The sequence below is a fragment of the Giraffa tippelskirchi genome, chromosome 5, assembly GCF_054371585.1.
Source record: "Giraffa tippelskirchi isolate mGirTip1 chromosome 5, T2T-mGirTip1v1.2.pri, whole genome shotgun sequence".
Taxonomy (NCBI): Eukaryota; Metazoa; Chordata; class Mammalia; order Artiodactyla; family Giraffidae; genus Giraffa; species Giraffa tippelskirchi.
This window is the reverse complement of record NC_137279.1, coordinates 24,677,913-24,690,469: the sequence shown is the minus strand read 5'-3', so window position 1 is coordinate 24,690,469 and position 12,557 is coordinate 24,677,913. Positions and strand designations below refer to the sequence as shown.

General features: G+C 39.9%; 1 protein-coding gene across 11 annotated transcripts in view; it reads left to right on the top strand.

Annotated features, from left to right (window-relative positions):
• Positions 1-12,557, top strand: part of DARS2 (aspartyl-tRNA synthetase 2, mitochondrial) — a 28,729-nt gene that overhangs the window by 12,902 nt on the left and 3,270 nt on the right. For 6 of the 11 annotated variants that reach the window (XM_081493738.1, XM_081493737.1, XM_081493745.1 and 3 more), the window contains 6 exons: positions 1,692-1,754; positions 4,670-4,822; positions 8,326-8,544; positions 8,749-8,859; positions 10,762-10,837; positions 11,743-12,487. In XM_081493738.1, the coding sequence (XP_081349864.1) occupies positions 1,692-1,754; positions 4,670-4,822; positions 8,326-8,544; positions 8,749-8,859; positions 10,762-10,837; positions 11,743-11,957 (837 nt within the window). In that variant the 3' untranslated portion in view covers positions 11,958-12,487. Of the gene's footprint in view, positions 1-1,691; positions 1,755-4,669; positions 4,823-8,325; positions 8,545-8,748; positions 8,860-10,761; positions 10,838-11,742; positions 12,488-12,557 lie in introns of those variants that run through there. The other 5 variants (XM_081493743.1, XM_081493742.1, XM_081493741.1 and 2 more) reach the window with 3 other exon arrangements.

The window sequence follows — 12,557 nt, the reverse complement described above, 5'->3', positions numbered from 1 at the left end:
AATTAAAAGACGCTTACTCCTTGGAAGAAAAGTTATGACCAACCTAGACAGCATATTTAAAAGCAGAGACATTACTTTGCCAACAAAGGCCCATTTAGTCAAGGCTCTGGTTTTTCCATTAGTCATGCACGGATGTGAGAGTTGGACTATAAAGAAAGCTGAGCACTGAAGAATTGATGTTTTTGAACTGTGGTGTTGGAGAAGACTTGAGAGTCCCTTGGACTGCAAGGAGATCCAACCAGTCCATCCTAAAGGAGATCAGTCCTGGGTGTTTACTGGAAGGACTGATGTTGAAGCTGAAACTCCAATACTTTGGCTACGTCATGCGAAGAGCTGACTCATTTGAAAAGACCCTGATGCTGGGAAAGATTGAGGGCAGGAGGAGAAGGGGACGACAGAGGTTGAGATGGTTGGATGGCATCACCGACTCAATGGACATGAGTTTGGGTAGACTCCGGCAGTTGGTGATGGACAGGGAGGCCTGGCGTGCTGCAGTCCATGGGGTCACAAATAGTCGGACACACCTGAGTAACTGAACTGAACTGAGTGTCTCTAGAACTGTAAGGAGAGAATGATAAAACCTTATGAATTTCAAGTTTACACTCTCAAGATCTAGTGCTTTTATTTTCCTTTTTAATGCTGTAAAGTTCTCCTGTACTTCCTTTGGGATTATTTTCTGTTCCAGCCTCAGTTTGTCCAAAGGCTCCCAGTCCTGTATCAGTTCCAGCATAGCCATTGCTTGTTGGTTTGGGTTTTCTGAGGCTCTGGGGTCTATTGTATTAATAACAGCAGGAGAGAAAGGAGGTGGAGCTATGAAAAGCAAAGGGAGTGGAAATGAAAGTAGGAGAATGGTTGGGTTGGGTAAGCATGGGCTCTTTAGTAATGGGACATGTCTTTTTTCTGTAGTTAGCACATCTGCTTTGGAAATAATTTAGGAAGAGGAGTTCCAAATGTATTTTGAATAGGATGACTATTTTGAAAGACTACTCAGTTGGATTATATAAGCATATTACTATATTTAAAATCGGTATAAGAATTCAGTCCCATTACTTTTTATTCACTTCATATGTTCAGTGGAAAGTAATTTGGTGCCCATACTCTAGTCCAGATATATTGAATGTGTTCCGGTAAGCTCAGTATAACATAAATTGCTTGATATTATTTATCCCAATTTGAGTATATCCATTCTTTCCCAAGTAGATTAGAAGGGTCATGAACTGCATGTAGACTGCAGGGTCATGAACCATGTTTTCACCTCTTTATATCTCCCGTACCTGAGTTCAATGAGTATTAGTGATGATGATAGCCATAGTGTCTCACTTAGAAACACATTGGGATAATTTAAAGAAATAAGATATAAAGAATTTTAAGTGACCTGAAATAATCAAATTCTAAGCCTTCTTATTGATTTTGTTGATCTTTCACAATTCAGTTGTAAAGATACATTTTGAACATATTATGTATGCACAGTCTTCTGTGGAATACATTCACAGCTGTTTCTATTGAGATCTGCATAGTTAGAAAGAATACACCCTGTAACAAGCCTTAAAATTTTTTCATTTGACAACAGAAATTAAATCTTTATTGAATCTTATTATTATAATGGAAAGACACAAAATATACTTCTTTTCCATTTCTTAGATGTGTTTGTGAAGCTGTCATATTGATGAATTTACTTTTTCTTTCATTAGAGATACTTGAAAAGGAAGGACATTGAGTCCATTAGAAAATTTGCAGCTGACCATTTTAATGAGGTAAGGAGCAGGTTTTTTCCTTTCTTTTAAGGATTCAATATTTTTAACTATTAATTGCTTGTGCTCTTGTGCTATCATTAGTTTTGAGAGGTTTGTTATTTCAGATCAGTCTTCTACTTTTCTTCTTTTTCTTTTTAAAGTTCATCTTATCGCTGGGTATAACTCCAAGACTCCAACTTAGTTGAATTTTCCATTAATCAGAATGCAAATTTCAACCATAGCCTTTTAAAATAAATAATAGTTCTTTAATGCAGTTGGGAAGGTTAAATAAAGCCCAAGGTTTAATGTGCCCAAGGTTTAAATGAAGCATGGTTAGTGTAAAAGAAAGCCAACATTTATTATTCTTCCCATACCCTTTTTTAAATTCTCAATATACCTGTCCTTAGATATACTTTGTGTTCTTGGCTTGGTGAACGGTAGCACTAAAATCTGGAGGAAAAGGAGCAGGGAATGGGTATTCTTACACTGTCACTGGAAGTGTGAATTGCCTCAATCATTTTGGAATCAATAACTTTAAAAATAGTCATGCTCTTTGAGTCAGTAATTTTCTATACTTTAAAGAAAGGATCTTGGATATGAGGACACTTACGCACAGTATTATTTACAGGAATAAAATGAAATCATATGGGAGTGGTTTAATAAATTAAGGAAGAATTAAAGAAATAAATATTAAAGTTCCTTTTTAAAGTTTGTAATGTAGGGGAAATGTTCAGGTTATAATGATTTGTAAGAAAAGGAGAATACAGAATTATATATTCACTGATCATAAATGTATAAATGCTGTATTTGTGGATTGAAAATGGACTACCCAGACAGTCTCTTCAGCAAGTGGTATTGGGAAAGCTGGACAGCCACATGTAAAAACATACTTCGAACATACTGTCACACCATAAACAAAGGTAAACTCAAAATGGCTTGAATGATTAAAATATAAGACATGACACCTTTAAACTCTTAGAAGAGAACATAGGCAAAACTTTCTCTGACATAAATTGTAGCAATTCTTTGTTGGATCAGCCTCCCAAGGCAAAAGAAAGAAAAGCAAAAACAAGCAAATGGGACCTAGCCACATTTACAAGCTTTAGCTCAGTAAAGGAAATCATAAACAAAACAAAAAGAAAACCTATGGACTGGGAGAAAATATTTGCAAATGATGTGACCACCAAGAGCATAATTTCCAAATTTACAAACAGCTCATACAACTGAATATCAAAAAACCAAAGAACCCAATCAAAAACTGGGCAGAAAACCTAAGTAGACATTTTTCCAAAGAAGACATACAGATGACCAATTATTAGAGAAATGCAGACCAAAACTACAATGAGGTATCACCTCACACCAGTCAGAATGGCCATCATCAGAAAGTCTATGTAAATAGTAAAAGCCAGAGAGGATGTGAAGAAAAGGGAGCTCTCCTACACTGTTGGTGGGAATGTAAATTGATGCAGCCAATATGTAGAACAGTATGGAGGTTCCTTAAAAAACTAAAAATAGAGTTAACTATTTGATCTAGCAATCACACTCCTGGCATATATCTAGAAAAGAGGAAAACTCTAGTTTGAAAAGATACATGCACCCCAATGATCATAGCAGCACGATTTACAGTAACCAAGACATGGAAGTAACATTCCATGTGTCGCACACTTGAGGGACCTTTTAAACATGAAGCTTAATTTCTTTCATCTTTACTTGTGTGTTGGGCCTCTTTTTGTAACTTGCATGTCTCTTTTGTTTTCATGTCCTTTCCATCATTTTGTCTTTTTTATTCTTTCGGGAAGATTTTTCAACTCTCCTGTTGAAATTTAAGTAGTCATATTTTTATATCCTACTAGCTCTTGCTTGCTTCTTTACATTTTATTCTGGTCTTATTGATAAAGTATCTTTTTTAATACCTTTGAAGATTTAAGTTTTTTTGGTCCCTAAATTATCTCTTTCCTCTAGGGGTCTTTTTATTTTTTTTTAATGCTGTAGCTTATTCAATGTGTAGTGATTATTAATTATACATATTTAAGAATGAGCTATTTCGAAAGCTGTTTAAAGGGCCCTTTGTAAATGGTTAGATTTACTTTCGAGTGAGCAGCAAGATGGTTGGCTGTTTCTCGGGGGCCCTGTGCCTCAGACTTCTGTAGGGTGAGATCAGTTCCTTCTTTTTTAAAAAAAAAAAATTCAGGCAAGGCTTTACTGGGGCCCCTGCTGCAACAGAGGGGAGCAAGAACAAACAACAGTTTCCCTTGATTGTTTGCTCACTGGAGGACAGGGACAGGGGCGGGCAGGAGACAGAAATGAGCTTGTTCCTTGTATGGGGTGAAGGTAGGGGCGTATCCGTGTGTTGCGCCATATCAGTTCCTTCTTGTGCTGAAGCTGCTCCACTGTTCTCTAAGCTAGAGCTTCCTTCATCTTGCTTCTTTGGTCATTCCTATCCCACTCACATGCAACCTGACAAAAATTTTCAGAAATCTCTTATTTGCTGACATCCCTTCCCACCCTTCTTTCCTTTTTTTTTTTTTTTTTCATTTCGGTGAGGAGGAAATGGTAACCCACTCCAGTACTCTTGCCTGGAAAATCCCATGGACGGTGGAGCCTGGTAGGCTGCAGTCCATGGGGTCCCTAAGAGTTGGACACGACTGAGCAACTTCACTTTCACTTTTCACTTTCATGCATTGGAGAAGGAAATGGCAACCCACTCCAGTGTTCTTGCCTGGAGAATCCCAGGGATGGGGGAGCCTGGTGGGCTGCCATCTGTGGGGTCGTGCAGAGTCGGACATGACTGAAGCGACGCAGCAGCAGTATCAGGGAGGAAATAGAGATAATCTCATGTAGGTTCTTTTTCTTTTGGAGACAAGAAATCTTTGTACTACAGGAAAAATAAATCACCTCTGCTTTTTAAAAACTGTAAGTCTTTTTCTTTATCACAGGAAGTCTTACCTATATTCCTGAAAACCAATGAAAACTGGAATTCTCCAGTTGCTAAGTTCATAATGGAGGAGCAAGGCTTGGGACTCGTCAAACTGTTGGAGACCCAAGAGGAGGATGTGGTCCTACTCACTGCCGGAGAGCACAGGAGAGCAGTAAGAAAAATGACCTTCAGGCTTCTGTGCTGTGGTGTTGAATGATGCCTCTCTTCTCCTATGTATATAGTACATATTTGAAATTGACTGTTAATTTCCTAAAATGGAGCTGCTCTGCATGGTCTTATATATATATATATATATATATATTATAATTTTATTTATTTTTGGCTGCACTGGGTCTTCGTTGCTGCATGGGCTTTTCTCTAGTTGTGGCGAGCAGGGGCTTCTCATTGCACAGGGTTCTCTTGTTATGGAGCATAGAGTTGGGGCATGCAGTTTTCAGTAACTGCAGCACTCAGGCTTGGTTCTTGCTGCTCACAGCCTGTAGAGCTCAGGCTCAGTAGTTGTTGTGCACAGGCTTGGTTGCTCCATGGCATGTGGAATCTTCCCAGACTGGGATTCTGGTCTTATTGATAAAGTCCATGTTTCCCTTGCATTGGCAGGTACATTCTTATCCAGTGCGCCAATAGAGAAGTCCAGTTTTTATATTAATAAATGTCTTTTGGCATTTTATAATGCATTATGTAAAAACTACAGTTTTTGCATCAGCTACCAGCCTCCATTGGCATTGCTCACACAGATTAGATCTGGCTCTGATTAGGAAAGCCACTTGGGTAGAAAGAAGGCTATTGATACTCATTGTACAGCTGTGAAAAAAATTTTCATTTTTGAAGTTTAGCAGATTAAGAAAAGTTGGTAGTCCCAAACTTTTGTATAGAATGCATTCCTGAAATTGTGGAGGGACGGATCAGACTGCTGGAGAGCTGCTGGGCTGGCAGACACTCCTGGTCCTACTTAGTTGAGACAGAATCCTTTTTCCTCAGGAGCAGCAACTGGGAGGTGGTACACGCTGCCACATGCTGGCTAAATCACCATTCTTCAGGAGATGTATGGAACAGTGGATTTCACTTAGAGATCACTGTAAAATATACAAAGTGTGGTTTGTGTGTGCATGCTAAGTTGCTTCAGCTGTGTCCAACTCTGTGACCTTATGGACTGTATTGTGCCCTTGTTGTAAAATATACAAAGTGTGGTATAAAACTCAAACATGAATATTGAAAATATACTGTGGCGGGGGGACTTCCACGATGGTCTAGTGATTAAGACTCTGTGCATGTAAGGGGTGTGGGTTCAGTCCCTCATCCAGGAACTAATATCCCATGTCCTGTGCAGCCAAAAAATAAAAAGAAATACTTAAAAAGAAAATATGCTGTAGGGAATTCTCCGGTGGTCCCGTGGTTAGGACTTTGTGCTTCCATCTGGTGGGAACCAGTTTCAGTCCCTGGTTAGAAAACTGAGATCCCAGATGCCACATGGCACAGCCAAGAAAAGAAAGAAAATATACTAAATATTACAGCAAATGTCAAGCATGATGAAAAGTCATCCTTGCACTATCGTATATCTTTATAGTGGCTAATTTGTACTTTATCAAGTTTATTCTACTAATTTCTATTTGTACTGTGCTTATTTATCATTATTTCTTCCAAAGGAATAGTTTCAGAGTTCAGCTACAAGCCTAAGTTAATCTACTGCCCTTCCCTTTCCCTGCAATAAGAGTGAAGAAAGCTATTTAATTACAACTTTTTTTGAAACTATAGTAATTTTTTAAATTAATTCATTTATGAACATTATTTTTGAATACCAGCCATGAGCCAGTACTGTTAAATTTGCTGAGGGATTCACCAGTTAATTACAAATTTTATTGTCAGTGCATTTCTTTTTTTTTTAATCCTTACTTACTTTAATTGATTGATGATTGTTTTACAATGTGTCAATGCATTTCTTAAAAAAGAATTTGGGATTTTGTATTAAAAATCCTGCCACAGATTCATTTGGCTATTAAACTTTTCCCTGATATGAACTGAAAGCTGCTCGTGTTCTCCTCTCAGGAAGGTATTGCTCAGATTCCTATTGGGACTTCCTTGAGAGAACACTGGAAACCTGATTTATGAGGACTAACATTAGCATTCTGAATATGTCACAGTGAAGGTGCCCTGTGTGGATATCTAAGTGTTAAATAGAACAGGCTACAGAGTGACACCTATGCATGTGTGCAGGCATGTCTCCTATTCTAACTCCTCTTTCTCAGGAGTGCCCTGCCTGTCACAGTTAGCACTTAACACAGTTAGTTCGCTCTGCTTGCCTAGCACTGTTCAAAGTACTTAGTGTATATTAACTCAGTTAATCCTCATGCCAGCCCTATTGAGAGAAGTGCTGATACTGTTACCATTTTAAAGGTAAGAAAACTTGGACTTTTCCAGTGGTCTAGTTGGTTAAGACTCTGTGCTTCCACGGCAGGGGCCGTGGATTTGATCCCTAGCCAGGGAAGTACACATGTTGTGCAGGAAAAAAAAAAGAAAAAAGAAAACTTTGAATGGAGAAATAAATGGCAACCCATTCCAGTATTCTTTTTTCTTTTTTAATTGAAGGATAATTGCTTTACAGAATTTTGTTGTTTTCTGCCAAACATCAACATGAATCAGTCATAGGTATACACTACTCCAGTATTTTTGCCTGGAGAATCCCATGGACAGAGGAGCCTGGCAGGCTACAGTCTGTGGGGTTGCAAAAGTTGGACACGACTTAGTGACTACACAACAACAAGAAAATTGAGGCACAGAGGTTAAGAATTTGTTCACACTCACACAGCTAGGAGGTGGAGGACCCATCTGTCTGGTTCCAGAAGTCACACTCTTAATGTAACCTCTAACCTATACTGCTTCTCTAATAATGGCCAACATTTATTGAATGTTAAGTGTATACGAGCCTCTCATCAGCTCCTCCCCACAATCCTTCAGGAACAGTAAGGAAATACTCATCATAATGGCTGGTTCATATTACAGAGCTTATCTGACTTGATCTTCACAACAGTCTTTAGAGTAGATATTTTATCTCCATTTTACTATGGGAAAAGGTACAGAGGAGTTAGTAGCTAAATTGAGATACAGACCCATGTTCATCAAGCCCTGGTACCTGTGTTCTCAAGTCACTGTGTTAGCAGATACTCACCGAGTCTGCTGAGTGTGACTATTATCCTCAGCAATGTCGCAGTCACATCATCCTCAGATCCTTCTCTCCTGAGAGGCAGAGAATGTCTCATCTGTAAATTGGATAGCTCAATTGGTAAAGAATCTGCCTGCAATGCAGGAGACCCCAGTTTGATTCCTGGGTTGGGAAGATGCCCTGGAGAAGGGAAAGGCTACCCACTCCAGTATTCTTAGGCTTCCCTTGTGGCTCAGCTGGTAAAGAATCCACCTGCAATGTGGGAGACCTGGGTTCGATCCCTGGATTGGGAAGATCCCTTGGAGAAGGAAAGGGATACCCACTCCAGTATTCTGGCCTGGAGAATTCCATGGACTGAATAGGCCGTGGTGTCACAAAGAGTCGGACATGACTGAGTGACTTTCACTTCTCAGAGAAAGGCCTGGCTTTAGAATCCACATGTGCCATTTGCTGCCTGTTTTGTCACAGCAGTTAATGTTTGTATCTTCTGTTTGCAGTGCTCTTTGATGGGGAAATTACGATTGGAGTGTGCTGACCTTCTAGAAGCAAGAGGAGTGGTGCTTCGTGACCCAGCTCTGTTCTCCTTCCTTTGGGTGGTGGATTTCCCCCTCTTCCTTCCCAAGGAGAAAAATCCCCAAGAGCTGGAGTCAGCCCACCACCCGTTTACTGCTCCCCATCCGAGTGATATTCACCTTCTTTACACTGAGCCCCACAAGGTATGATATCTATACTTGCAAATTAAAAGGAAATATGGAAACAAGGCAGAGAACTTCAGGTTTCATGATCTGACCCAGTTCCAGAAGCCCCAGAAGAAATTGTCAGATTTGAGCCATTGTCCCTAAGTAGCTACAGTGTCTTCAACCTACAGAACAGAAAACCAGAGATTTTTCTCTAACGCAAAGGCTCTTTGAATCTTCTAGGTCCGTAGCCAACACTATGACTTGGTTTTAAACGGCAATGAGATAGGAGGTGGTTCTATCCGAATTCATAATTCAGAGCTTCAGCATTACATCCTGGCCACAGTACTAAAGGTAATGTCATCTTCTAACCTGGCCTTTTTTTAAAACCCTAATATTTGTCTGTTTCGTTAAAATTTGTTATGAATGGAGGATTCACTAGCTACAGAATAGTGTCAGCTTATTTCTCTACCTTTAGTGTTAGACTTTGAAAAATAAATGAAAATAACAGGTATTTTTTAGTGACTACTATATGTCAGGCACTGTTTAAGTACCTTATATGCTTGGACACATTTAATCCTCACAGTTATTTCTTTTGTGTCAGATGTTAGTAGTGGACTCTATAGTTACAGTGCGGGTTCTGGAGCACATGGGCTCAGTAGTTGTGGTGCAAGGGCTCAGCTGCTCGGCAGCATGTGGGACCTTAATCCCCTAACCAGAGATTGAACCCACATGCTCTGGGTTACAAGGCAAATTCTTAACCATTGGACCACCAGGGTAGTTCCCTCACACTTACTTTTTAAATTAACACCCTTATTCTACTCATTTTGAAGATAAACAGGTTAATGACCCTAGCCTAAAGTCACATAGCACAGAAACAAGCAGTGCCAGGATTCAGGACCAGGCAGGGTTGCTCTTGAACCCAAGCTCCCAACCTCCTAATCACTGCACTGCTCCGAAATGGATGCATTCTGAAGTGGCTGAATATTGTGTTGGTGGGGGTGGGGGTGGGGTGCAGTTTTGGCCACACCACAGGGCATGCAGGATCTTAGTTCTGCAACCAGGGATCGAACCCATGCTCCCTACAGTGGAAGTACAGAATCTTAACCACTGGACCACCAGGGAAGTCCTGAAAATATTGATCCTGCTAGAGAAAAGGAGAGCGGTTTGAAAGCATTTTATGTCCCTTAGTATTTGAGGTGGGGTAGATTTTAATGATAATGATGGAGAGTGGGTTAATCAGAATTTTCAGAAGAGTCTATGTAGATGCAAGCCTAAGAATCTGAGGTTTATTGATGACTCTTCAGGAAGCTAGGATGGATTTCAGGAGGCCCAAGAAATCCTTGGAAATCTTTGGTCCAGGAGGTCCAAGAGAGTCTGATCCTAAAAGATCACTTTGTGGGGTGGGTTAGTTGGGATTGAGGAACTTTATTTCTGAGAACAGGATTGAAGAACTCAGAACACTCTAGCTTTAAAAACATTACCAACTTCCTTAACTTTTCTCCTCTTAAGTCAAAACCCCTAACCACCAGTTTCCCAGCTTCTTTTTTTCTTCATTACTTTCAAGCTTCTCAAAATGTCAGTTAAGAATACATTGCTTGAACTTCTTCTCTACATACACACCAGTGCCTCTCAGCCCTTCTGCACATGAGAACAGAATCACCTGTAAAGCACCAAAAACAAAACAAGAAAACCACTCACTTTTCCTCAGCAGACCAATTAAAATAAAAATGCTCTAGATCTGAGACTTGGGCATTTGTTCCTTAAAGTCTCCCCCACTTGATAGTGATCTGTAGTCTGGTTAGGGAACCATTTCAGACCACTTGCAACATTTCCACAGGCATTGCCCATAAAAGTTAACTTGCCGGTGGTCATCAGATCCAGCAGCCTGTCGTTGGCCCCCAAGCTGTCTTATCTTCTGGCAGCATCTGCACTGTTGCCTTCCTGATAACCTCCCTTTTAGCCCATGTGACAGGACCAGGTCCTCCTTTTCACCCTCTTTTTCTGAGGCCACATCTCGTGTCCTTAATTGGTCTTACTCTGTCTGCATTATCAGCATAATAGCTGCATTTACTGGGCCTCAAGCATTTCTCTGCATGTTGCAGTACCCCTGACTTGTCATATTCTCTTGCTAAACTGTAGGCCTCTACAGGTACTTTTTAAGTTCAACTTTTATTTTCCCTTTAGCAACTAATTGTATTACTGTGGCACCTAGTGGGCCCTTGGTATGTATTTAAATTATCTTTTGAATTTCAGGAAGATGTGAAATTGCTCTCCCATCTGCTCCAGGCTTTAGATTATGGGGCACCCCCTCATGGAGGAATTGCCTTAGGTAAACAATCTGTCCTTTTTCAAGCCTTGTTTCACTCCATTGCCTAAGTGTCAAATTTGGGCTCTCAGCTTATGAGGAAGGGTGGGGTTGGGGAAGTGGAGGAGTAAAGAGGGTATGAAGTGAGCGGAAGAGTTCTAAAGAATTTGGTGTTTTTCATTTTGATATTTTGTTGCTCACGCTGTGTGGCTTGTGGGATCTTAGTTCCCAGACCAGGGATTGAACCTGGTCTAAGCAATGAAAGCATGGAGTCCTAACCACTAGACCACCAGGGAATTCCCTGATGATATATTTTAAAAAATATATTTAACCAGTTATAAAGATAAAACTTAACTGATAATTTGCATTTGAAAATGTTTTTTAACAGAATAAAACTAGACAGTCTTAAGTCAATATTGCTCACTTCCCTGGAGGCTCAGACACGTTCATAGGAGTACGAAAAGTACTGCTCCACAGTATTCAGCTTATGTGAAATTAGGAATATCCCAGTGCCTTTCTGATGGCCTTGGTTGCTCACATTGCTAGTTTTTTCAAACAAGAAAAGAGTGTGAGAGGTTCTAGGAAGCTTACCTAGATTGTCGGCCCTCAACAACAGGGACTTCCTTCTGTTTTTGGAGTCCCGTGCACAGCAACTAATTTTGTTCAGCCTTCAGTGAGCACTTGCTAAGGACTCATTAATTGTTGTGACTATTAATCCCAGGAGCATGTGAATATTAGTCCTGAGCACTTTTCTAGAATAAGATAGAAAAGAACCTCTCAAACAAAAGTTCCCTAAAAAGGCCAGGGAACTTTGATTAGCTGCAACTTATTAAAGGCTCTTATTTAAAAGTTTTGTACAACCTTTATAGAAAAACTAAGTCACTCTCAACCTTAGGTTATGTTCTCAGCTATCAACTTTTATTTTACAGGGTTAGACAGACTGATGTGCCTTGTCACTGGAGCACCAAGCATCAGAGATGTCATAGCCTTCCCCAAGTCCTTCCGGGGGCATGACCTCATGAGCAATGCCCCAGATTCTATCCCTCCTGAGGAACTAAAGCCCTATCACATCCAGGTCTCCTGGCCAACAGATGCAGAAACAGAAAAGAGCTCATCGAATCATCCATGCCATTCAGAAAGTTAAGCTATTGAATTTTGTCCTTTGTTTCCGCAAGGCTAAGATCAGATCTGGAGTTCAGTCACAGATCTGACTTCAAGTTTTTATATGGAAGAAATCCTGGCTGCATTCTTCACCTCAATGAAGAAACAGATAAAGGGTATCCAGTTTTCATGATAACATGCATTACTAGGATTATTTATTTGGAACTTTTTTAAAGTCTCTTTTTACTTGGAGAGGTGTGAAAGATGGATGGCTCTTTGTTGGAGTAACATAATGGCATAGTGTTTTCTAATCACATTTTTTATACTCAGACAGTAGACTGTTCTCTTAGGACAGAGGTAGTCAAACCACATGTAAAAATATGGAAAAATTCTTGCCCCATTAGACTGGTCAGTTGATGGAGGGGTCAATGCAACCAGCTTCACCAAGAGAATCCTATAAAATAACCTGGATAATGACATTTATACCATCAATGTAATATAGTGAGAAGCAAACAGGACATAAAGCAAAAAAATCAGTGAAATAAAGGTCACAAGTGTTAGTGCTTTACTCCACAAGTTGTGTAAATCTCTCTTTGCCTCCCTTTCTGCATATATGAAATATAAACAGTGCTTGCCCTGAATC